This window comes from Xenopus laevis, chromosome 5S, assembly GCF_017654675.1.
Source record: "Xenopus laevis strain J_2021 chromosome 5S, Xenopus_laevis_v10.1, whole genome shotgun sequence".
NCBI classification, from domain to species: domain Eukaryota; kingdom Metazoa; phylum Chordata; class Amphibia; order Anura; family Pipidae; genus Xenopus; species Xenopus laevis.
In genome coordinates, this window is record NC_054380.1 from 74,360,180 (window position 1) to 74,387,939 (window position 27,760).

A 27,760-nucleotide genomic window follows, 5' to 3' on the forward strand; every position below is an offset into this window, starting at 1 on the left:
AACAAAAAATTTAAAAAAAAAAACATATTTCCTTTTTCTCTGTGATAGTAATACAGTACATTGTACTTGATCCCAGCTAAGATTTAATTAATCCTTAGTCTTGAAGTCTTTCATCCAATGAAAGAGCCAGAATTCCAAAATATCTACTTTCTTTAAGCCGGCCAATAGCTAATGGCTTCTAAAAAAAAAAAGCTTAAACTACTGTTGCATGTTTAATCCTATTTGCACATTTTCATAATTGTACAATGTATCCAAAGCAAGACATCAGAGAATAGAATAGCTGATATAATTTAAAATTTCAACTGCAAATGAAGCTAAGATATATTACTCCTTAAACATTTTATTTGATATTTATCACGGCAATAACAACGGAGGTAGAAGACTGCTGTATAAGAGACAGAACTGAACAATCAAAAAGAAAATAGAATTTAGCAATCCCTCAACCAAAAGTCAGTTTTGCAATTTGAAAGATCTTCATCCTTAAGGCCATCATTTTGCACATCCATTGTGATACTTAAGAGTGCTCTTTGCATCTGATGAGTTTCTTAAATGCCAACTTAAATTCATCATTAAAACTTGTGTACAGAAGTGGGTTCACTAGTGAATTCACATAACCTAGCCATGTCAAAATGTCAGCCACTTCTGGAGAAACAGTGCAAAGGCGAAGTCCCACCACAAGTTCTTTAATAAAAAATGGTAGCCAGCTTAACATGAAAGCACCTAAAATGAGTCCCAAAATGCGAGCAGCTTTCCGTTCACGGGAACTGGAAATTTGTTGCTGTCGGTCTCCAAACATATCAATATCATTATCATAAGGAGGGGTCATCACAGATGCATTCTTCTTCTCAAATTCCATGGTGGGGTCTGAAGTAGAAAAATCTGACACGCAAAATGTCTGTGTAAGTTTGCAGTGGGCAAATGAGTTTTGACTATCATTGCTTCTGTTACTCAAATGTCGGCTTGACCCTCTTTTTTGGTACAGACTTTTTGCAGCATGGTAAATTCTATAGTATAAAATAAGTATCAAAGTTAAGGGGATATAAAATGCTCCACATGTAGAGTAAATGGTATATATAACATGGTCATGTTTAATTATGCATTCGGTAGGAATGTTTGTGTTGTAGTGGTTTCTCCAAAATAATGGTGGTAGGGAAATGAAAACAGAAATTGTCCACACAGTTAATATCATAATTCCAGCTCTTTTGACTGTTCTTTTTCTGGCATATTCTATAGCATCTGTAATTGCCCAATATCTATCCAAAGCAATGACGCATAAATGAAGGATTGAACAAGTACAGCAAGTCATGTCAACACTAAGCCATAGTTCACATATGATGAAGCCAAGGGTCCATGTATCCATAATTATGTAGGCTATGCTTAAAGGCATGACCAAAATTGCAACGAGAAAGTCTGTTACCGCTAATGAGCAAATTAAATAGTTTGCGGGCTGATGCAATTTTTTGTTTGTGCAAATTGCAAGTATGACAGCAGAGTTTAACAATGTTGTCAGAATGGTTATTACAGCCAAAGTGAAGGAAATAAGCATGTTTTCAGTTACTGTTTTTGATTTGATTGTGCAGTTTGTACAATTCATCGTCATCATTCAAAGCAGTTAGCTTATGTTCAATCGAAAATTGTTACATACTGGGCCTGTAATCCTGACTAGGTAGCTGTGCTTCTTTTCTCTTCTTACACATTGCTAATTCTGAAAGACACAATGAGAAGAGACAGAATCCATTAGTAAAAATACACGTCAAATACAATTTTTTTTAATCATGGCAAAGTTATATGAATCTGTTTAAGCGAGTAATATTAATTTTATTTCTTGGTTTCTTTATTAAAGGAATATTCAACTTAAAATGACATTTGTGAGCTCATGTATGAAAACCGCAAGCTCAAAATTAGGACCTATCCGTGAAGCCATTGTGCCTAAAAGTTGCCACTGTAATTTTAAGAGCTGAATTTTCATGTTGTTTTCTATATTTAATGCATGTGAGGATAGCATTTACCTTTTTGTGTGTGTGGATTTAATGACAGTGTTGAGGATAATTAGCAGATAGCTTTAAAATAATGGTAAGTTATTTAAAAAAAATGCGGTTAACACATTAACCAGAAAGCATTTTACATTTCACTTTAAAAAAAAGACAGAATATAAAGGCAAAAAAAGAAAAAACAAGACCAAAACCTTGTGTTTGAATATTGGTGTCATGCTAAAGGCCATATTTAAAGATGTCTAAAAAGTTATGCACCAAAAATGGTTGACAAAGTGGTATAAAATAAAAGGTGTATTTATAAAACTGTGTTGTTCTCACTGCTTGTGATCTAACACCATCCACTGCCATTGCTGAAATCAGCAGGTTGAATCCATTACAAAGTTAAAAACTGAGTCATTATACTGGTATACTTTGATTTGGCTCCAGATCAACTATATTGACAATTATTTTACAGAACCTCAGACCTAGTATAACTCATTAGCATCAGTATAACTCATAACATCAGAGTTTCCACAGCATTTTTCAAGCTAACAACTCTTTACCAACTACAGATGGTTTTACACAGCATAGCATGGTAATAAATAATGGTGATGTGTTTTGGTGTTCTAACACAATTTTTTGTTTTTTTCATGTCTAAGGGGAATTTAATTTTTTTTAAGATAATAGGAAACATACAAAAACAATAGGAAATCTGAGTTACTGGTTGCCTTCCGATGGATGAGCATTTTTCAACCTCTTGTTTGTCCAAGTATGCTTATATTTAAGTGTACATGAAAATACCCAGATTCTGGGGGTTATTTATCAAAATCCAAAAAGTTCTCAATATTTTCTGAAAACTACTCTCACTAAATCCACACAGGCTCCCCCCCCTATTTTCTCAAAACATTTTTCCTAGAATTTCTTGTGTGGGTTAACTGCTACACAATTTACGTATATATAATAGAAGGTTGAAAGGTTGTTGGATCTGACAGCTAAGCAGATATTTGTTTTTAAACAGCTGATGCTAACTAGTTAGTTGTTGTATGCTACTAAAGCTGGTGCAAACACTGCACCTTTTGACAGGGCCACCATCAGGGGGTCACAGGGGGGACAGTCCTGGTGAAGAAGACGGTGCTTACCATTTACAGGAAGGATCAGGGTGGGCAAGTGGCACAGTGGCCGTTTTCGGTCGAAGTCAAATTGTTTGATCGTACGATGAAATCGTTCAAATCTAACGGTTCAAATGATTTCATCGATCGAACGATTTGACTTAGACTTCTAAAAACTTAGCCAAATGTTGGCTATAGGTTCTAGAAGGTCCCCATAGCCTAACATTGCAATTCGGCAGGTTTAAGGTGGCGAAGTGTCGTAGTCGAACTTTTTTAAAGAGACGCTATTTCGATTTTCGAAGTCAAACTTTTTTACATCGAATCAAAATCGAATTTAGGCCTATTCGATAGTCTAAGTACCCAAAGATTTGTTCAAAATTCGAAGTTTTTACATTTGAAAATTCACTTCGACCCTTAGTAAATCTGCCCCTAAGTGGGACATTCACTAAGATTCATTGTTGCGCCATCGTCCGCTTCGCCGCACTTCACCAGGCGTATTTTCGTCAGCGCTACGCAAATTCACTAAAATCCAAAGTTGCGCTCAGAGGAAGCGTAAGGTTGCGAAGTTGCGCTAGCGTTAATTCGCCAAGCAAAGCAAAGTTACGCTAGTGATGCTTAATTTGCATACGGCGCCAAATTGAAGTTACAATGGAGGTAAATGTAGCAGCAATACACAAGCCTGGGAAACCTTCAAAACAGCAAATAAAATTTTTATTTTGCCCTACACATGTGCCCACAGTATAGTTAAGGTGCCATGAGTTAGGAAATGTAGGGGGGAAGGAGGGTAGCCCCAAAAAAATTGTCGATCTTTTTCAGCCTATCACCCATAAAAAAAACGCCAGTGTTTTTTGGGACTTAGAAAATTTTTTCACTTGTTTTGAAGCAATCCCTATCTACTCTATTGCACTTTGCCTGGTCTGAGGTGTAGTCTGGCGTAAAAGGTAGCGTTCTGAAAAATGCGCACTTAAATGAATTTGCGTAGTTACGTCCGTTGCGCAAATTCGCCAGGCTTAAGGGTGCGAAGTAACCCTAGCGAATTTACGCCAGCGTCCATTAGTGAATCGGCGAATTAACGAAAATGCACTAGCGTTAGGTGCTTCGTCGTTTAGTGAATTTGTGTTTTTAAAGAATTTGATTTGGACTGAACTGGAGACGGAAGATCCCCATAAGACCAGTGTCCAACAAACAGAACCGCATGGCAATTGCATGGAAGACTTCATTTTCTAGGTTGCAAGACAAAGAAAATGAAATGTAATATCTATACTGCATTACACTACAACTGTCAGAAATTTAATGTAATATCGTTTATATATAGAACCAATATGTTTACACCAGAAAACCCCTACAGACAGAGGAATACCATACCTGTAAGCCTTCTTGCAGATAGTGCCCGTGCTGGAACTTAACTAAGAACCCCAGAATTGAATTGTTTTTACAGACAAGTGACTAAGGACTTGAGCATGTGACTTTATGCCTTTTAATGACTTTACATTCCATTGCTCTCTATACCTATTACTTATCTATATTGTGATTTTTGTGATCTTTCCTCTGGTTGCGATATTATATAGTTGAGATATTATCTCTTCATGCTAGTGTTTCACGTTCTTCCCTACATAAGAAACCCTTATGTATATGTCTCCAGTTTTTCCTAAGCACACATCATAAACTGTTTGCCTTTTGGTTTGGTAGGCTCTCGTCTATTCTATCCTCCAGACTGGACGTTAGGAATATGTTCTCTATATTTAATTGTGTCCCATGCTAAATGTAATCTTGTCACAAATACATTGTTTCAGTGCAAAAAGACATAATTTAGAAAATGTGCAGAGATGTGTGTAGAAGAATATCAATAAGAAGAAATACATACAAATCATATAACAGTGCTCCTTTGGGTCATATAAAGATAGATATTTTTTGTTGTCTTGGGAACAGAAATCATTCTGAATACTGGAGGTTACAATGTAGTAACTGAAATATACCTCTTCACTCGAACTGTAGCTCTTATACTATACTTCAAAGATCTTTGTCTTCATTTGAGGCTCTCAAGTTGGTCATCTTTGATGTAAATAAAGGAGGTCTTGTTCTTCAGTTGTAACAGTATGCCTACTGACCTTCGTAGCAATGCAATGACAAGTGGGTATGGAAAGAATTTGGTAGGCTTGAAGATGCTTGTGGAACAAAAAAATGGATTAGGTCATCTGGACTGGGAAGCTGTTGAAGGAAAAGTGGACATTGTTTACTACAGTGAGGTTTATGAGGGCATGCTCAAAGTTACTATAGATTAATTACTAATTGAAGCATACTTAAATTCCTTCTGTTACTCATATATTACATATAAATGAAATGTTACTCTGGACATTGGTTCTAAAACAACTAAAAAAAAGGATTAACTCAAACAAATAACTTTATCAATGAGGTTCGACTGTGTCTTTCTGCTCCAAGCTATGAATGGATTATTAATTAATAAAAGAAAAAAGGAAACAGCAAGAGTAAAAGCTGTTCACCGAAGCCATTGCAGACTTCAGTGTCTACAATTATGCTTCAGACCACAGAATTATGATTAGAAATCTTAAATGATCAATTATCTTTTAAATGATCAAGTAAAATGAAATAAAAACAATTGTAGCCCTTAGCCAAGCAGGTTACATACTGTAGCTCCTAAAGCAGATGGCAGGGCTGCACAGTGTGGATGGTGGCTTCCGTGTTTGGCTGCTTCCCTTCTGTCTCCAGCTGCCAGATCACTAAACATCAGCACTGAAAGCCAATATGGTCCTGGATTCTAGTATGCCTACTCTTAGCAAGAAACCCGATACTGAAATGAAGTGAGCTAATATGGTGGCCATTAACCCTGTTGCACACCTGTACACATGCCTTAGGAGCTACAATATAGGGGTAGCGGAGCTGTTCATAGAGGCCTAGTTGCTGTGACTGGGGAGGCTGGCCTTTGCATGGGCCCCCTTTATATAATTTACATTAGAACTGTTAGTAGTTGAAATTAGTTTGAGGCCTGCTACTTCAAGTTATTTTTCTTAGATCATGTGCTTAACTGAAGGAGCAGGACAATTAGGAATTTAAAATTAATTGTCACATTATTATTGCTTTGTCTCTGCAGTGGTAATCAAATCAAACACATCAATTCAGTTGACTATTCAGGTGAACGTTGATAAAAATGGCAGATAATTTAAAGACAACCTGAAAGAATAAGAATTGTATTGGGGATACATCATCTGTTCTGTGATGCTACGGTGCTACCATGTGGCGAGTAATACATTTATGTTATCTCTGCCAGTTAAGTACAGAAGAAACTGTTTTGTCCATTGGCAACACAAATGAATATCTGTCTTGTCATACTGCTCTGAGTCATACTGTATTTTTATTATTATATTCAAGTTACCCTCTGCATGCCCTCCTCAATTTATCACTCAGGCTATCATTTAAATGACTGTCTGTTTAGTGACCCTATAAACCAACAGTTCATACTGTATATACAGAATAAGAGTAATGAAATATAAACAATACATTAATAAAAGAATAATGAAACCTAACTGCAAATTGACCACTATCCACTTAAGTTTGCTAGCTCTGAATCAAGGAACTCTGTAATGTATGGTGTCCCAAAACTCAGAACAAACCCCAAAGTCCCGGTCTTGGCTCACACTTGTTTATAACAACCACCTTCGGGAGGAACCCTCCACTACTTGAATTCTTCCAGGACTTAAGTTCAGGGCAGACAAGGGAACCGAAGACGAGGAACAGAGAGTGCGTAGTTGTGGAACAGGCTTGGTCAGTACCAATCATACAGTGCAGTACAGGATCAAGAATCAGGAACTTAGTCAGGATAAACAGGCCGGGGTCAAAACCAATCAGTAACACGCTACAGAGTCGGGATCCAGAAGAGTGGTCAATAATAGGCAAAGGTCGGTCAGGCAGCAATACAGCAAAGGATAAAAACAGGCAAGGGCCAGAAACAGAAAATCAGACATGAATCACTATCAGGAAATAGACCTATGTTGGGCAATGAGTCAGTGAAGAACAGGGGGCTTTATAGACTAATGGCTTACATTGATCACCTATGGCCAGATTGGCAACAGGTGAAACAAGCCAAGCCTACTTGCAAGGAAAGCAATAAGAGTGAACCAGGAACTTACTGTAGCTGTCTGCTCACATAGGGCAGCGGTAATACAGACAGCATGGAATCGCAGACTCTTAAATCAGCATTTCTGTGTTTAACTGGTTGGATGCTGAAAACATATGCAAAAGTTTTAAATTTGGTGCTTATCTGCACTGATACAGACGTCCGCTGAGGCCGTGAGTTCTGCTTCCTCTAAAGTTATGCCACTACAGTTTAGACCTGGCCTCAACAGAAATAGCAAGAAAGTGAAGATCCAGTTATTATGTTTATAATAATGATGACCATTGAATTGGTCAAATTCGATCGAATTCGATCGAATCGAATGATTCGAACGATTCAAAGTAAAAATCGTTCGACCATTCGATAATCGAAGTACTGTCTCTTTAAAAAAAACTTTGACTTCATACTTCGCCACTTTAAACCTACCAAAGTCCAATGTTAGCCTATGGGAACCTTCCCCAGCACTTTTCTAAGTTTTTTTTGGTTGAATAAAAATCCTTCTTTTGCGCTAAAATCCTTCGAATTCGATATTCGAATTCTAAGGATTTTACTTCGAGGGTCGAATTCGAGGGTTTTTTAACCCTCGAAATTCGACCCTTGATAAATCTGCCCCCTAGTGTAGCACAACATTCACATCATAACAAGCATAAAAAATTAATTAAAACTTGAGTTTGCAAGTTTTAAACTACTAATCTACCAAGCAATATACTTAATTACAAATTAGTATGTGATATTTTATTTGTTTATCTAAGTGTTTGTCATTACTTGTCATCTTGGTCATTGTTATTAATAACTGCAATTGGTTATTGTCAATAATTATTGTAATAATAAGAGCATTTATGTGTAAGCAGTGATAATACTTCTTTGTGTTTTATGTTGAAATAACTACCCCCATCTCCCACGTGTAAGTTATAAATGTTTATTACCATTTTACAGCTGGGAAGTTAACAGGATTCAAGGGATTTACTTTTGTATTCCTAATAGGTTGGTAAACTGAAAAAGAAAACAGATTAAGGGGCCGATTCACTAAATTCGAGTGAAGGATTCGAAGTAAAAAAACTTCGAATTTCGAAGTATTTTTTGGGCTACTTCGACCATCGAATGGGCTACTTCGACCTTCGACTACGACTTCGAATCGAAGGATTCGAACTAAAAATCGTTCGACTATTCGACCATTCGATAGTCGAAGTACTGTCTCTTTAAAAAAAACTTCGACCCCCTAGTTCGGCAGCTAAAAGCTACCGAAGTCAATGTTAGCCTATGGGGAAGGTCCCCATAGGCTTTCCTAAGTTTTTTGGATCAAAGGATATTCCTTCGATCGTTGGATTGAAATCCTTCGAATCGTTCGATTCGAAGGATTTAATCGTTTGATCGAAGGAATAATCCTTCGATCGTACGATCGCAGTATTTGCGCTAAATCCTTCGACTTCGATATTCGAAGTCGAAGGATTTCAATTCCTAGTCGAATATCGAGGGTTAATTAACCCTCGATATTCGACCCTTAATGAATCAGCCCCTAATTGTTACAAAGGAATTACATTTTTGAAGCTAGAATGTAGCAAACATTAGCATCTTGCATTTCAAAAATGACTTTTGCTATATGTACAGTGACAACATGACTTGACTGAACTGTACAAATGCATTAAACTCTGCAATACAAACTTCCAAATGTAACTAAACTAATCTGTCGGTTCTGGCAAATGCCAGAGGGTCTGCTATAAGATGCCATAGTCAGTCATTTAGTGGGCTGGTAGGGGGCTGTTTGGGCCTCTGTTTACCTGAAATGCCAGGGCCTGTTTTGAATCCCAGTCCAGACCTGTGCATTGGCACTGTCTCCTGATACAAGCTTTGCCAACAATAATTAGCAATAATTTCACTGTTTATTTTCCTGTTTACTTCCAAAACCAGAGATCTATTTTAGCTGATTCAATTTGTCTTGGAGCATGTTTAATTCCCATGTAACACAGATATGCACAGAAATATATATATATATATATATATATATATATATATATATATATATATATATATATATATATATATATATATATATATATTCATATTACAAATTGTGAGAATTGGCTATAAGGTTTGTTCTTGTTCTTGTTCTCCCCCTCCCACACATCCGTGATGACTCCCTTCACACAGAACAATTAACCCTGATGTTGAAAAATCTGCTTCCTTTTGCAGCGCAATATGAATGCCGTAACTAGGGGGAGATATCGTAGCAACAGCGACCCAGGAGTAATGGTTTTGAATAGTGAGTGAGCACGTTATACTCAAGTGGAACTGTATCAAGGGGAGTTTAATAAATTTGGATTTCAATCAGCCATTGGACCTTGGGACTAACTGATATGTGGAAAATCTTAAAAGTTTTTGAATTTTGTGGTTTGATATGTATTTATTTATTCTTTATTTTTCCTTGCAATTTTTTATTTTTTGTTTTAAGTGTTAGTTTTCACTTTGCACATAACGAGAGGTATTAGGATACATTTATAATTATCATTTTATTTGAACCCCAGAGGGATCAAAACAGCAATAACATGTGTTGAATAAACACGCAGATCGTTTAATGCTTTCACACTGATGGGTTTGTGTATTATTAAATTAATCGGGATACGTGGCTTATTGATAACAAGACAGTACACTAGATTGAAAGGGGCACTTAGGGTTTTTGATCAATCTTTCATCACAAGCACGCTGGTGTTGTAATAATTTCGTTATTGATATAATAACTCAAGGGTACCATGGCAGAATATTTTTATGGGGAGAGCACCACAAGGTGATGCCCTTATGGTAGTGGATGCATGATGATGACGATGATGAGTGGTCATCATTATTCAATCTGCTTTTTTCCCCGCCAATGTATGTATATAAGACATTTCATTTGTGCACTTCTCACCTTGAGAAAGGCCTTGGAATAGGCCAAAACGTTGGTCCTTTTTATCAATAAACCAATCTAAGACCTGAGAGTGCGGATCTCTTCTGTTGGACTGTGATACAAATATATGATGCTGCACCCAGGCAAGCTAAACTTGATTCTCGAGCTGGCTTTTCTATGCCATATATAAATATATATATATATATATATATATATATATATATATATATATATATATATATATATATTCATATTACAAATTTTGAGAATTGGCTAAAAGGTTCGTTCTTGGCATAAAAAAACAAGTCGACAGATGTTTATTAGGAGAACATGTTGGATAGAGAGTCACATAATTCTATATTCATGCCTTTCTAGACAATCATAAATCAAACTAGAGTTAGGCCTCTGAAGTAATTAGCTCTCACATTATGGGGTCTATTAATTAAAGGTCAAGTTTTACTGGTCGAGTTTTAAAGGGCAAAAAATCAAAATTTTTAGAGGGAAAAAAACTCAAATTTTTCGAGATTTATTATGCTCTGAAGCTGCTAAAATCTGAAGCCAAAATACTTCATCTAAAACCTGTTGAATCATGTAAACCTTTGGATCCAGTATGTAAATATACCGCACCTCTCACCTTTCCTTCCCTATGACATTCCTGCATTGGTCACACAAACACCATATTTACTGCAGCTGGTAAACTATCCACCTGCAGTAAGTATGCATTTGTGCGACTCTCTTAAAAACACTACCTTTTAACCTTTGGAACAGGTTTTTTACCTTCAGGATTCTCAAGAGTTTCAGGCTGTTTGTGCTGGTTTTTGTTCAATAATCCAATAAATTCAAGTTTTTCAGACGATAACTCAATAAAATCGAGTTTTTAGAGGGTCAATTTGAAAAAGTCACAAGAGTCTCGATATTGTTGCAACGTTTTTTTAGCATATCATTTTTCAAGAACTTTTTTTAGAAAATAAAGGGGATTCAGGTTTGGGAGTTTTGTCAAATTTGTTTCTGCCAAACAGTGAGGAAACATTGAGTTTTAGCAAATCACCTGCTAATTGTTTGACACCCCACTTGTAGGTCCCTTTCAGCTTGATTGATTTTGGAGACTGGTGCATTGAGCCAGCTACGGAAGAGTTGCTGATTACAGAAACTTTGGTTTGTTTCTAAATATTTTGTAATGATAAGTTTGAGGTACATAAACGCTCAAATTACTGAAACTTTTCATACATTGCATTTAAAGAAGGCTATAATAAACATGCTTATTTTAGCAGGGCTAATAAAAATAGTCCTTTGTGAAGCAGTTATGACAGTAATGCTGTAAAATACATACACTCAGTGCCATGTATCTGTATGAAGATTGACTATAACTATTGCTGTAAAAGTCAGGCTGATCATTTCAAAAGTAATGTATAGTGTGCTAATTCAACATATGAGTGCTCAGGTTTGTTTCATGCAATTGCCACAGAAGTTGAGGTCATCTGCTCAACTTAAAGGAAAACTAAAGCCTTACACTTTGCAGGTGTCAATAAACATTCGTACATTACATACAGTAAAATAGCCCACACTGTTTCATATAGTTACATAGTTAAATCAGGTTGAAAAAAGACAAAGTCCACCCAAATGAAAACCCAGCATCCATACACACACACACCTCTATACCTTCACATAAATTATATATAAATACCCATACCTATACTAACTATAGAGTTTAGTATCACAATAGCCTTTGATATTATGTCTGTCCAAGAAATCATCCAAGCCATTCTTAAAGGCATTAACTGAATCAGCCATCACAACATCACCCGGCAGTGCATTCCACAACCTCACTGTCCTCACTGTGAAGAACCACCGACGTTGCTTTAAATTAAAGTTCTTTTCTTCTAGTCTTAAGGGGTAGCCTCTTGTGCGGTGATCCACTTTATGGGTAAAAAGGTCCCCTGCTATTTGTCCTATAATGTACTTACTAAAGTATAACCATGTCCCCTTGCAAGCGCCTTTTTTCCAGAGAAAACAACCCAACCCAATTATGTCTCCCCTCATAATGTACATTTCCATCCCCCTAAACAGATTGGTTGCATGTCTCTGCACTCTCTCCAGTTCATTTATATCCCTCTTAAGGGCTGGAGCCCAAAACTGTACTGCATGTCTTACCAGGGACTAATGAAGAGGCATAATTATGGTTTCATCCCTTGAGTTTATGCCATTTTTTATGCAAGACAGAACTTTATTTGCTTTAGTAGCCACAGAATGACAATTAGACAACTTGTTATCTACAAAAAACCCTAGATTCTTCTCCGTTAAGGAAACTCCCAACACACTGCCATTTAGTGTATAACTTGCATTTATATTATTTTTGCCAAAGTGCATCCTGCATGGAACCTATAGTTCTGCACAATTTAGTATCATCTGCAAAAATAGAAAGAGTACTTTCAATGCCCACCTCCAGGTCATTGATAAACAAGTTGAAAAGCAAGGGACCTAGTACAAAGCCCTGCAGAACTCAGCTAACAACACTGGTCCAATTAGAAAATGCTCCATTTACCATTTTCATTTGTAATTTATCTTTTAGCCAGTTCTCTATCCAGGTACAAATGCTATATTCCAGGCTAACATTCCTTGATTTAACCAGTAGTCTTCTGTGTGGCACTGTATCAAATGCTTTAGCAAAGTTTAGTAAATCACATCCACAGCCATCCCAGAATCGAGGTCCCTGCTCACCTTCTCATAAAAATTGAAGTTAGTCTGGCAAGATCTATTACTATTGGCACAAACTCATAGTATTATAATTAGCTATGAAGTCCGGTATCTTATCCTTTATTAACCCTTCAAAAAGCTTTCTTATCACTGATGTCAGACGAACTGGCCTATACAGTATTTTTGAGGCTGAGAACAGGACAGTGTTCAATATTTCCTGTTACAGTTAGAATCTGTATTGTTTTGCTCTCAGGTGATTAGTGAGGGAACATGTGGAACATCACAAAATCATGGCTCAAGGTAAAAGCCATAAGAAAGGCAGTGTATATGACAATTTTGTAGAATTCTTTAAAAGGCACATTATTATGTTATGAATTATCCATTAGTTAAGTATACATTCGGAAATATATTATTTTCCTAGTTTTCCATAGTTATAAAAACAACTTTATATGTATCTGTAGAACAAAACACAAAAAGCTGCAAATTACACAAATGTGAGAATACAGCTATATTTGGCAAAAAAGAGTATTAGTACAATGAAATCATGTATAACGTTTGAATGAGATATATGAATGTGAAAGGAAGAAAACAATAAATATAAAAATACCCAGTAATTATCCTATGAAAGGTTAGGATCTTTTAAGCAAGGAAACATAGCACAAAGATTTGTTCACGCATTAGTAGAAAAGAAAGAATGCTAAGTCTAGAACTAATCAGCACAATTTAAAACTTGTGCCCACATGTGCAGTGACGTATATCAAACATTATTGAGTCATTCGTGTCTTTAAAAACCGATAAGGGGGAGGTTTAAAAAAAAAAAAAAAAAAAGATAAGGAGGAAAAAGTATGTTAAACACGAAATTGTGAATAGATAAAAGAAACAATCAGTTATGAAAAGAGAATATTAAAATGAAGTTGTAGTGGCCCCTTAAAGAGATTCTGACAGTGAAATTGAAACCTTTTTAACCTATAATTGTCTTTGCATGCTATTTACAATTTTGTTATAACAGTATTTGCTCAATGCTTTTACATTACTGATCACCCATGCTCCTTTATAATGTCATGGGTATACAGAGTGTAGGCTCCTCTGCTTTGCTTGTGTGTAGTCACATGGAGTGGAAGATGGACAAAAGATGCTTTCTTGCTCGTATTTGCTCTGACCAGGCCCGGATTTGTGGAAAGGCCACCAAGGCCCAGGCCTAGGGCGGCAGGATTTTAGGGGGCGGCATGAAACCCAACAACACCCACATTGGTTCAGAAACACTGGAGACGTACAGTAGAAACAATAGTTTTTTTAATTTCCTGTGCGAAAGTCCCAATTGCACCTATCCCATTGATTAAAATTTGCTAGAATAAAGGGGAGGGCACAAGGGCAATGAACAGCAGTGGGCCTAGGCGCACCTGCTATGTAAATCTGGCCCTGACTCTGACCTCCACTTCACTCCACTGCGTGTGAGCTCATGCAGGCGATCTCATTCAGATCAATTGAGATGGGCAAGGAGTGCATGTGCCTCTCTCAGCCTGCAAAAAATACACAAGCTGAGTGCCTGTTCTCTGTGTGCACATGGTCTAAGGGTGCTGCCATATCCGTTAGTATATAAAACGTCATGCATAAAACCATTGTGCCTATGTTTACTGGCACCTGGTGCCAATCAGTCCCCTTAGCTTTGTAATGTGATGGAATTGCAATGAGTACTATGCAGAGGCTCAAAGGAGCACAGTAATTAATACCTGCCATAGCCATGCAAATAACATTAAAACTGCAGCCAAGATAAAGGCTAACAAGTGTGCCACAATATGGGCACTTACCATTGAGTGCAAAATATGAGCTACCTGCAAGTATACTGGAATTCTGGGGGGATATGTGCATTGTTAGGAGAATACATTGCAGCAATTATTTTGTACTTTGCACAGCATTAGTAAATGAGGGCTCAGTTAATTTAATTTCACTTATTAAGGCTATAAATAGGCGCAGGAAGCAAAAACACTGTATTCATGAGGGAAGGGCGGGGGTGACACATAGTTGATCCCTCTTTCCCCCATAACTTGCACCAGCACTCTGCACATGGTGCCAGATTTCCAAGAGCCATTCATAGGGTTATCTTTAACTTGATTTGCTGCACTTAAATATAAAACATACCAAATCATAGAACAATAAAAATATGTTTATTGTGATTTCTTTTCTGGTTTTATATTGAAAAGCACTGCCATTTCAAGCATTAAGTGCATTGTTCTGGCTTTTATGAAACTCTGTAATCTGAGAGAGTGAGAATACAGAGCAACACAAAAATGTATCATTAAAAACTAAACACTGTAGATTTGTCTCAGCAAACATATCTAAAATATGCAAAAGTCCTAAATGTGCTTTATCTACAGTAGCTGAATACATTTATTTGCATTGCCTACAATTACACTGCTCAAGTTCTGCAATGTAGTTCATTTTATTTTAGTGGCAAACAGGAAAATGATGTCTGTTTTACTTGCTAAAATATATACAGTAATTCTGTATAATAACAATAACACAGTGGTTCATTTCCTTTCTGAATGAAAAATGGAAATAAAGCACAAGGATATGGGGGCATTTATGAATGCAAGTGCATCTAAACTGGCCACAGTGAATTGCAGGAGCTCCCTAACACAAGATAACAGCTGCCTGGTAGAGAGAACAGCACTCAATAGTAAAAATCCAGGTCCCACTAAAACACATTCAGTTACATTGAGTAGGAGAAAGAACAGCCTGCCAGAAAGCAGTTCCATCTTAAAGTGCTCATTCTTTCTGAAAGCACATGACCAGGCAAAATTACCTGAGATGGCTGCCTACACACCAATATTACAACTAAAAAAATACACTTGCTGGTTCAGGAATAACATTTTATACATATTATATATGCAATGATTTGCAGTGTAAACAGTGTAATTTAGTAATAAAACAACATAATAAAACTCATGACAGAATCCCTTTAATGTCAAAAAAGTGCTTCTTGCATTTCTGTATAGTTGCACTCAGTGCTGCTGCCTTCCTCCTGCCTACTGTCTTTATTAAGTTAAAGTCTGCTTATTGATGCAGAGGATGCCCAGAGTTACCACCACTTCTGAACATATTTTCCCATAGGAGCCTGCACCAATTGCCATAGACGATTAATGCCTATATTTTCAGCACAACTGCATCTGTTTTGCAGCAATTTTTAGCTACATAGTAAAAACAACCTTAAACATATCAAGTAGACAATCACTTCAGAGGGTAAAAGTTATTTGGTGCAAGGCATGTAGCTATTTCCAACAAGTGCTGGTATAGTGCCCCATTGGGGTGAGTAAAACAGCAGTTACCAGTGTGAAGTGACAGTGGTCTCTAAAGATAGATGAAAGTTATATCAAGTATCTTGTGGTTAGTTTTAGTCTGCGATTATATTGCACCAAGGAATACCAGACTTGAATTTAATAGTCAAACCTCTACTCTCATAAGTAATTTTAAAAAGGGGCACCACTTTGTGTCCATCCAATGCATGGCTACAGTCTTTTGACATAAAACAAGAGATTCAGACCCTCAACCTAATGTGAGTTTGCAGTATTTTATTATCCATTAGGCAAATAGTTGATGTAATCACTATAGGGATTCAAGGTTGTCAGCCAGGATATTAACTACTTGACTCCAGAAGTTGTGAATATATATGTATCCCCAAATTAAGTGGAATAAAAATCAGCTCCAGGCTCTCCACATTTAGAACAAAGATAATTGGGGTTATGCCTCATTTGGTTAAGCATATGGGGAGGTATCTAAAAATGGTGAAAAGTTTTGTACTGTATTACTTTATCATTATGTATTATGTGTATAGTTACCAAATGTGTTGTCAGAAGCCTCTTCTCACTCCGTGTATGCTTAATCCTAGAATTCTGGAAAGCCATCATTCACAGGAAGACTGGAATAGCTTAGGTCCAGACAGTATTGAAGTCTGATACAACCTGAATATCAGCTTGGAGGGGTATGAAGGGTGTCATCGATAACAAGGGACGTAAATTGGGGTTAGTGAGTAGTGAATTGTGAATGGAAGGAATGCGTGAGCTGGAGAGATTTTAAAAATGAAGTAAAGGCAACTGGCATTTTTGTTCGAGTTGGAGTTAGGTTGGAAACACATATTTCTCTGTCAGGTCTCCTGGATTTTCAACTTTGTGGCAAGCTCAGTAAATTAAATTGCATTAAATTTTTTTTATGGGGGAAAAAAATTATTTGGAGCAATTGTGTCAGTCACATCACCCCCTGGTGAACACAAATAGGGGGAAATTTACTAACCTGCGAAAATTCGCCAGCGGCGGCTTCGCATCCCCATAACTTCACTTCGCCAGGTGAAAATACGCTCAGACAACGCTTATTTACTAAATTGCAAAGTTGCATCCAGGGAGCCGAACGTTGGCGAATTTTCACTAGCGTTGCATCGGCAATCAAAAATAAGATGCGCTAGTGTTCAATTATGCCTAGCGCAACTTCCTTAGAGGTCTTCACTCAGGCTAATTTGCATACGGCGGGAAATCATAAATTATAAGGGTTGTAGCTCCTAATATAGTATTTTATTGCCTAATTTTTTCAGGATCTCTACAATCTTTCATTTTGATATCAAAATATTCAAAATTACTAGGGTGATTAATCCCTAGTAACTAGATAACAGAATTTCAACAGCTGCAGAACAAAAAATGTCAATTAAAAAAAAAATCAACCTAAAAAAGTTACAATTTGTCTACAATTCTACTGCGCTACGCAAAATGTTGGCGCTATATAAATACATGTTAATAATAATAAAATAATAATTCTGCCGTATACACCATGCTAAACGTTTACTTTAAAAAGAACAGACTAATTAAAAGGAGAATAGGCAGATATAGATCATAGCCTGCTCAATAAAAATGGAAAAACAAAGTACAAAATGAATGCGCATGACAAGGCTTATCTGTGTAAATACCTATCGCAAACATAGGCTGTTAATAATGTATGGGTTGCTCAAGGTATCCAAATATTTTGTTTTTGCAAGCAAATTGATTGTTTATGAGTTTATAGGCTTTTATAATTAGGATATCTGAGATACAGTATGACTGATGGTACTTTAGGCTATTGCATTTCTCAGGTACTTTGGTGGAAACAGTTTTCAAGCTGAAGCCCCCCTAAAGCACTGCATAAAAAACAGTTGAATGTATGAACCATAATTTCACAGAAAGTAACTCTGTCATGTCATGTGTTAAACACAGCCTAACACAAAAATGCTTTATATGGACAATTGTGTTATCATTATATAATTGAAGTTTTCATTTAGATACACACGCCTAAATAGTCTGTTTTTTCTTAGCTATATCCTGTTTTATATGTCACGTTTGTTTTTTACCACCTAATATAATATGAATTATTATTGTAGTTTATATCCTCTGTCCTACTGTTGTTACATGTAACCACACAAATGACTGAAATGGTGAATCGGAAAGGTGAAGTGCAAGAAGTAACCAAAACAAACCAAAATATATAAATAAATACTCTGTTTATAAAACAGTAGCAGAATGAAAAGCACAGACCAGATAAAGTTATAAGACTATAGTAAGAAAATTCGTTGGCTGTTTTGCTTTTTATTCTAATTACAAAATTGCTGTTTGTGTACATGTTGTGTACATGTTGTTTTAGCTTGTGAGTATTTCAGTTTTCTATATTGGCTAGAGGCAATCTAAGCATGTGGATGTTATAAACCATTTTAACCACAAGCCACATTCAAATGTAAAAAGTGTTGGGGACTGGGGAGCAACACAAGTATCCGAAACATTCCTGGGGTAACAAATAAGCGGTGTGGTTGGCTATTTGGTAGACCCTATGTGGTCTGTCAGCCTACAGGAGACTTTGTTTGGTAGAACACCAAGTTGCAACCAAAACTTGCCTCCAAGCCAAGAATTAAAAAATAAGCAATTGCTTTGAGGTCCCTGCAAGCAACATCCAAGGAGATGGTGAACAACATGTTGCTCGCAAGACACTGGTTGGGGATCACTGTTCTAAAATGGTAGGATACATGTTATTTTAGTTCTTTAAATATAGTAATAATTTCATTGGTTCATGGGATGTTTTTGTCCGATGAAAATTCTGTGAATATTCTAAAATTCCGATCATCTATAAAGTGAATGAAGATCTGGTGTAAATGGACACACAGATGAAAAAAAAAATGAAGGCAGGATTTGCAATATACAGTAGTGTTTACTATGAGATTATAGTGTACTATTACTAGACCTGACTTTAAAAAGTGAGTATTTTTTCCATTGTTTGAGGTCATATTTTTCCATTAAATAATTCACAAAAGGTATAAATAGAGGCAAAGGGGAACACAGCACTGAAATTATAGGTAACTTTTAAACTTTGTGTCCTGTATTGACTTACTCCTTCTGGAGCATACCCTGAGGCTACCGGGCCTCATGGGGTGTTGAATAATGAGCCACTTCAATATGTTTGCAAAACAATCTTGAAGCCTGAATCCATGGAGAAACCTATAATGATTTTTTTCTATGGGACCTATTAAGTCTCTGTACAGTTTAATATAGAAACCTCCAACACATAATGTCACTACAGTTTTCTCTGTTTACATTTCGAAGTAGCCATTTATACATGTCATAAATTGATTCATCCTTTTAATAAAACATGTATAAAATGATTGCCTTTTACACAGCACATCAATCACATAAACTAAATAAATTAGAACATTACGTATATCATGTTAAACATGAAATAGGCAATCTGAATAATAACTGCATTTTATATTTTGTATTCTATAGTTCAAAGAGTATGCCTCATTCCAATAAATAAAAATGTAGACTCACCATTATTATTAACCGTGGCATATCGCTGGCTTTGCACATTCACGGGAATTCTGTTTTACTAGCTCTGTCACCTTGCCTTAGGGGTCCACAAACCTTAAAGCCAAAATAATAAGCTCTCAGACTTTCATCAGTGTCATCAGTAATTGAGGTATCCATGTCAAAGGAAAGCTTTTCAAAATGCTTAAGCAATAGTTCGATGTGGGAAGAAGCAGGAGCTTTAAATATACTGGATTTCATTATTTTCACATATGTCATATCTGACATTATTCAATTGTCTCCAATGATATTTTATTTCATAGAAAATTTTCAAGCTACAATATAGTACTTACAGTAATATAAAAGGCATTCCATTAACTGCATGCGTTGTACTATAAAAATATATGTGAAACCATTTTATATATTATAGAGCCAAATGTAATCTTACCTTATATTAAAGGGCACCTGTTGGCTAAATATATTATCGCCAACCAAAGGTGCGGTCTAATAAAGCCCACATTTCGGTTGGGGGGTAACAGTAGTTTTTTTTAAAAAAATTGTCCCCCGCCAGCGCTAGGCCATCTGCACCGAGAGGTGCGAGCAGCCATGTTGAGGCACACGCATGCACATAATGAGCGAATGCCACAACTTGCTTATTATGCGCGTTCTGTGTGTGATGTCAGAAGCGCATTTGCACATGCTCTCTGACTGACATGGTTGCTTGCACTGGAAGCTCCCTCCTGGTGCAAGTGACCTAGTCCTGACGGGGGGCAATTTTTAAAATAAAAACTACTGTAACCCCCAACTGGAGTGTGGGCTCTATTAGACCGCACCTTTGGTTGGGGATAATAAATTTAGCCAACAGGTGCCCTTTAAGAAGAGGGAGCTATAACATTAACAGGGTTATTTGTCAAAATCCTAAACTTTCTCACAATTCTTGGAAAACTACTCTGACCAAATCCACACGGACTTTTCCCTCCTATTTATCAATTCATTTTCACAAAAATTTCTTGTGCAGAAAAAACTGATAAATTTGTGAAAAAAATCTGAATCATACGTTTTTTTGGCTTTGTTGTTGAAAAATGTAAACTTTTTTGGATTAGACACCTGAAACCACGAAATCTTCAGATTACTGAACAAAATCCAGTGCAGATCAGGATACTTTCAAAATGTCAATGGGACATCTGCCATTGAATCCTACATGAACTTGGCAGGTCTGAATTAAGTACTTTTTTATTTGGACTTTTAACACCATCAGGGTTTAATAAATCTTTTAATAAATCTTTTTTCCTTTAAAAGTCTGACCAAAAAGAAATCGGACCTTAATAAATAACCCCTAAATGTTGTCCATAGAGTATCTCTCAGTATAACCTTTAGGAGGACTATATTGGTTTTATTCCTGCAAATACAATAACTGGGATTATTACTGGATTTAGCTGGCGAAAACCCAAATACATCAGACCTATATTTGTGGGTCACTGGTAGCTTATGCCATAACGTAAATTGAACATCTCACTGATTAGTAATAAACACTTCTGCTGCTTGGAGCAGAAAAAGTAACCAAAACCTCCTGCTAAGAGGCCAACTAATCAATGCAATAGTGTATTGTAGGATTCAACTGTGAATGGCATGCTCAAAGTCAAGGAGCATTGTCAAGGTTAATTACTCCAGGGAAGTCATTCATTGTTAAGGGGCTGATCCACTATGGGTCGAATATCGAGGGTTAATTAACCCTCGATATTCGACTAGGAATTGAAATCCTTCGACTTCGAATATCGAAGTCGAAGGATTTAGCGCAAATTCTGCGATCGTACGATCGAAGGATTATTCCTTCGATCGAACGATTAAATCCTTCGAATCGAACGATTAAATCCTTCGAATCGAACGATTCGAAGGATTTAAATCCAACGATCGAAGGAATATCCTTCGATCAAAAAAACTTAGGCAAGCCTATGGGGACCTTCCCCATAGGCTAACATTGACTTCGGTAGCTTTTATCTGCCGAACTAGGGGGTCGAAGTTTTTTTTAAAGAGACAGTACTTCGACTATCGAATGGTCGAACGATTTTTACTTAGAATCCTTCGATTCGAAGTCGTAGTAGCCCATTCTATGGTCGAAGTAGCCCAAAAAATACTTCAAAATTCGAAGTTTTTTTACTTCGAATCCTTCACTCGAATTTAGTGAATCGGCCCCTTTAAAGGAGTAGGAAAGCTACGGAGGCATTTTATTGCCAATAGATTAGCTGCAATAGTGCAAGCTAGAATGCTATATTTATTCTGTAGAATGCTTTACCATACTTGAGTAAAAAGCTCTAGAAATTCTCTGTTTGTTCAGGATAGGAGCTGTAGTATTAACATGGTGTGACATCACTTCCTGCCTGAGTATCTCCCTGCTCTGGGCTCAGATTACAGTAGAGAAGGGAGGGGGGGTGGAAGAGGAGCAAACTGAGCATGCTCTTGCCCAGGGCAATGAGGTTAAGCTGAAGGCAGGAAGTCTGATACAGAAGCCCAGGTGTACACAATAGAAGGAAAGAAATGCTGTGTTTCTTTTGACAGGGGACTCAGAGCAACATTACTTTGGGGGTTTACTGGTATATTTAGATGGACCTTTCTGTTAAGGCTTACTTAGTTTTAACCTTTCCTTCTCCTTTAAATGTCATCTACAAAGCTGATATATTTGGAGAGGATGGGAAGCATTCAGCAGCAGCCAAAAGGCCATCATATTGCCGCTAATCATCCATTTACCTGTGCAAGCAGCAGCCAAGATATTGCCCACAAATAATTTTTTGAAAACTTTTTTTGTTTAAATTTTATAGCTCCTCCAGTGATAGGTTTTTGTTTTCCCCTTTGCATAAACACCACCATGTTAATCTCTATAGTCAGCTTTGCAATGAAGAAGCACAGTAGTTAATTATTTGGAAAGACTACAACTTTTAAAGCAATGTTCTAGTACACTTTATGCTATCATACTACAGAAAATTTAGCCATTTATATTTGGCATTTTGTCCCTTAAACTTTTTGTCATGGATGACTTTCCACTGTAGTAAATAAGAATCACTGAATGTAAGTTACAAACAAAAGCATATCTGCCTGGAAGATAATTATGTCTCTGGTTCTTCCGGATAATTGCCTGAAAACACAGATGGGAATATTTTCAAGAGATAACAATGCCCATGTGTCTTATCCATTAGGATTCCCATTAATGACAAAATGTCACATGTGATACTTGGCCTGTACAAATATGAGCAGGGGCTTCATACAGGGCCCATAAAGGATCTAGGGATATTTCTACATGGCCCTGAAACCTAAATACTGTATATCATCATTAACTTTGTTTCTGGTTGCTGCAGTGATATTTTGCTTATTACAAATACAATTTGAGCTATTCCTCTTCAAAGCCTTAGTCAATTATTCTCCTGTCACTGACAAGCAGCAGAAGCTCGGGATTGTTCAGCTTCAATTTCTACCAACCAAGCCCCTATACAGGTATTGGATCTATTGGCTGGAATGCATGGGAGCTAAGGCTTTCTGGATAAGGGATATTTCTGTAATTTGGATTTTAATAGATTAAGTCTACTTAAAATGAATAGGGTTGTTTTGCCACGAATATGGATTCAAGCAGCTTGGATTCAAATACAAGATACTGTAGTAGTATTATTATTATAGAGAAAAAGCATTTCTTAAAAACTAGAATTCTCTGCTTAAAATAGACTCTACATGGCCTTCTCATTATTCAGAACATTCTGGATAACTAGCTTCTGGAAAAGGGATCCTATACCTGTCTGATTGTGCTGCTTTTACTGTGATCACTTCTTCATAGATTGCCTGTAATAATGCTAGCGTCCCTATCTTGGTTTGGTATATATAAGACTGTATCTAATAGCTGAAAAAAATATGTGCCCACCCAACCAATCACCAGTTCCCTATTACATTTCCTTCATTTACAATCTTAAGCATAAAAATGCTAATGGTGTGCTTCCTATATTCTTAATCCTAAAGCCAACCACTCATTACAGGTATAGGATCCATTATCTGTAAATCCATTATACAGAAAGTATGTCTCCCATAAACTCCTGTTTAATAAAATAATTTACATTTTACTAACTGTACAGGCATGGGATACTAACTGTACAGGTTTGGGATCCATTATCCGGAAACCTGTTATCTGCAAAGCTCCAAATTATGGAAAGGCCATCTCTCATAGACTCCATTATAATTAAATAATCCAAATTTTTAAAATTAGCATCACATGGATTATTCAGTCTATGACACCTTTCTGGTAGAGTCCTTTGTGCACTTGTTTTTGTATAACATGCAGAAAAATGTGTGTTTACCCATTAAGACTTGATCGAGAAGCACTGCAAGACTTTTTCAAATAGCTAATAGTGGCAGGCAATCTTACATCACAATGATGACACAGGGAGGTGCTTTTCAATTGTCAGATCTGAACCTGAACAGGCAATTGCCAAGGAAACAGAGCAGATACAAAAGAAGAAATTCTGAACAAACTCTTATCTATAGAAGCATGAAGCTGTTTGTGTTCACACAGTACATTAACAAAGTACTACCAACAAAAGGAAAGGCATCATTATTTTTAATCGGAAATCCAAAATAATATTTTATCAAGCAACATGCAGAGGGAAAAGTAATGAAACAACCATTTTTAATATGGAAAGCCACTATTTCTCTCCTGTGAATGAAATTTCCAGATCATTTCACAAATGGCTGCTAGGAAACACCTCTGACATTCACATAAATATTTACTCCCAAGTCAATCAGGGGAATCGACTGAATTCTAAGAAAACAAACAGAGCACACATGTTTAAGGTGTCAAATATATTCTCTCTTTTATATGGATGTAACTTCCTCTCACTTTTTTTTGTGCTCAGTGGAAAGGGTGGAAATGGCAAATTGAAAAAACTCTTTTATAGGTAATGCATAATACACAAGAAGTGTGTGCATTTAAAAAAAGATCTTTTCAATACTCAAATCTTGTGGAAAAATGATCAGATACCATGACTTGATTGAATGTTCGTATTATAAGAAATAATAAGAAATAATGCACTGGCTGTTGTAAAATATAAGTAACAAAACCTTGAATATCATTATATTTTACATGATTGTGGTATTGCACCATCTTCTTCAGGCTTCTTCTTTCTTTAAATTTCCCCCTGGCAAACGCATGCGCAGTAGAACGAAATAGCGGACATTTTAGTTAAAGATCGGCTTTTCATTCTACTGCGACTGCGCATGTGCAGCCGCGCAAAGGAAGGAGGAAGCAGGAAGTGGATTGCTCCATGGTGCTCGCTGGTATAACCCTGAGCCAGTGCAGTTTACTGCCAATAGGAGCACTGGCCCGGTGTTTCAGATAAGTCAATACAATCCAGGGCCGGAACTAGGGGTAGGCAGAGTAGGCACGTGCCTAGGGTGCAAAGCTGGGGGGGGCCCAGGCACGTACCTTCTCTGTCGCCTACCCCATGTCCGGTCCCCTCTCTCCCCAACTGGCTCTGCATTTATTTCAGTTTTTGCGATCCTTCGCATGTTCATGCTCCATTTTTCCGATTTGCGTGCACGAGAGGGTTTCATTTTGTGCATGAGCGCTAATCGGTGCGTGCGTGCACGAGCGCCAATTCACCTGCGCGCACTCAGCCAGTGCCGGCCCAGACAGGTTGCCTAAGGTGCCTGACTGTCCTGGCCCGGCTCTGATACAATCACTTGGGAGTGCCTAACATTTGGCACCCCCAAGTGCAAACAGACTTTCCTTCTCCTTTAACCTGTATTTGATTTAATCAAATAATTCCTTACGGCAAACATATTAATATGATGCTCACTTAAAGGGAAAAAAATCATGCATCTAAGGTGCAAGATATTCTTTCAACTCAGGATTTTTCATTTCGTATGCCATATTAATCTAGCAGCAATATACTTGTTGAATCATTTATTTACTTTTTGCCAGCTGCTATACATTTTGCAGCCAATTAATATTATATAAAAAACTGACCTGTTACCAGCAGCCTATGGGTTAACACATTACATGAAGCAAACAGAGATTGAGAAAAAAGAAGAAAATGGCATCCTCATCTCTACAAGACAAATCTAATCAAATCCATTCATTTGTTCAACATTATTTGATAAGCAAATGTCACTGGCAGAAGCAATATAGAGGTAACAAAGGACTAGATAGTAGCCTGAAAGACCAAGCTGTCACCCCAAGCTGTTTGGGTTAATTAGCTCCACTTTTAATCCACTGTAAGCAAATTCAAAAATACTGAACATCAAACAGAAAAGCAGTCAGTTTTCATATATTAATAGATATATGTCAAAATTTAGTTTTTTTTAATGGAATTATGTATTTCCACTAATGTACATATTATACAATATATATGTCTGCAGATAATATATATATATATATATATATATATATATATATATATATATATATATATATATATATATATATATATATATATATATATATATATATATATATAAAAGGAAAAAGCACTCCAAAAAAAATAATTAAATCCCAACATTTTGGTCACTACATATGACCTTTCTCAAGGGAACAAACTGCAGAAACCAGATTCTAGAACTTCATTAAACTCAGACATGCCAGTAAGTTTGCTGCAGAAAATGGATATTGACCATTGAATAACACAAGTCATGCCAGTTAGATAATAGATAATGAGCTCTGTATTAACCTCTGACATGCAAGTGAGATCACTCAAATAAAAAAAATATATATTTTCCAGTTTAAAGGAGATTTAAACCATAAAAATGAGTATGGCTAGAAATGGCATTGAACTGCTGCTAAAAGGCTGATAATTCTAATGCTAAGTGTACTTGTTTCTGAGCTGCCATGTACCAATAATCTGAATTATTTACTCATCATTTTCAGGACTGTATTTATATCCGATGCTGCCCTAGGCACCGGACATAAACACGACCCTACACAGTGCGCGACATCAGTGTGTCGTGTGCCTAACGTCACATGCATGGATGTCGTGGAAGTGACGTCACTCGACGTGCACGCTTGACGTCACTTCCAGCAACCAGCCCAGCCCCTGCCCCTACCCCTCACCCCCAGCTCTTTCACTGGATTACCTATTGAAATCAGTGGAAGAGGCTGGGCGATTTTTATTTTTTTAAATTTAAAAAATAAATTAGGGCATAGGCCCTAGGTGCCTTAATATAAATACGTCCCTGGACATTTATATATATATATACGACTCACAATATACTGTATATATATATATATATATACAGTATATTGTGAGTCGGTCCCTAAGCTTAGTAACTGACAGCAGCACAGAGCATCTATGAATCTGCAGAAATAAGATGGGGAGCTGTTGGGGGCAAATTTCAAAGCACATATCTTTACTGCTAAAAAGCTGTGGTTTCCCAAAACATAATGTACAACATTTCTTCCATATTTCTTTGGTTAAAACAGTAACACCAAAAAATAAAAGTCTTTTAAAGCAATGAAAATATAATGTGCTGTTTGCTGCACTGGTAAAAATGACATGTATGCTTCAGAGACTCTACAATATTAGCTGTGCTGTGTAGCCATGGGGCCGCCATTTAAAGCTGAAAAAGAGAAAGGGCACAGGAGACACAGCAGATAACAGATAAGCTCTGTAGTATATAAGGGGATTCTGCAGAACTTATCTGTTATCTACTGTGTGTCCTATGCTTGAATGGCTGCCCCCATGGCTACACAGCATCTTATTTATATAAACTATAGTTGTGTTTCTGAAGCAAACACACCAGTTTTACCAGTACAGGGAAACACTACATTATATTGTCATTCCTCTAAAACACTTAAGTTTTTTGGTGTTACTGTTCGTTTAAGCTTTAATTCTCCTTTAAGGGAAAATGAGAATATTTTAGAGAAACTGGGGGCACAGAAGACTTTTAGCACATACACATAACTTTTTGATCTTCAGTCTCCTCTTTTGTTGGGTATTCTGATTGAACTCACTCCCAGGCCTGTCCACTGCTCTGTGTGGAGCAGTGTAGGACTGGCCCTCCGGGACACCAGAAGAAATCCTGGTGGGTCCCAGGCCTTGTGGGCCCCTGCGGGCACTCACTACTTCACTTCTTTGCAAGTGGTTAGATTGTGCGCCCCAGTTTCGAGCAAGTATATACTAGCTATGCGGGGCCCC

The 27,760-nt window shown here is 36.9% G+C and overlaps 1 protein-coding gene across 1 annotated transcript in view; it reads right to left on the reverse strand.

The window, feature by feature from the left end:
- Positions 1-43: 43 nt before the first annotated feature.
- Positions 44-27,760, reverse strand: part of htr1e.S (5-hydroxytryptamine (serotonin) receptor 1E, G protein-coupled S homeolog) — a 56,546-nt gene continuing 28,829 nt past the window's right edge. The window contains exons 2-3 of the mRNA XM_018264786.2: positions 5,059-5,290; positions 44-1,705 (exon numbers count right to left, since the gene is read on the reverse strand). Coding sequence (XP_018120275.1) covers positions 515-1,603 — 1,089 coding nt within the window. The 5' untranslated portion in view covers positions 1,604-1,705; positions 5,059-5,290 and the 3' untranslated portion in view covers positions 44-514. The remainder of the gene's footprint in view (positions 1,706-5,058; positions 5,291-27,760) is intronic.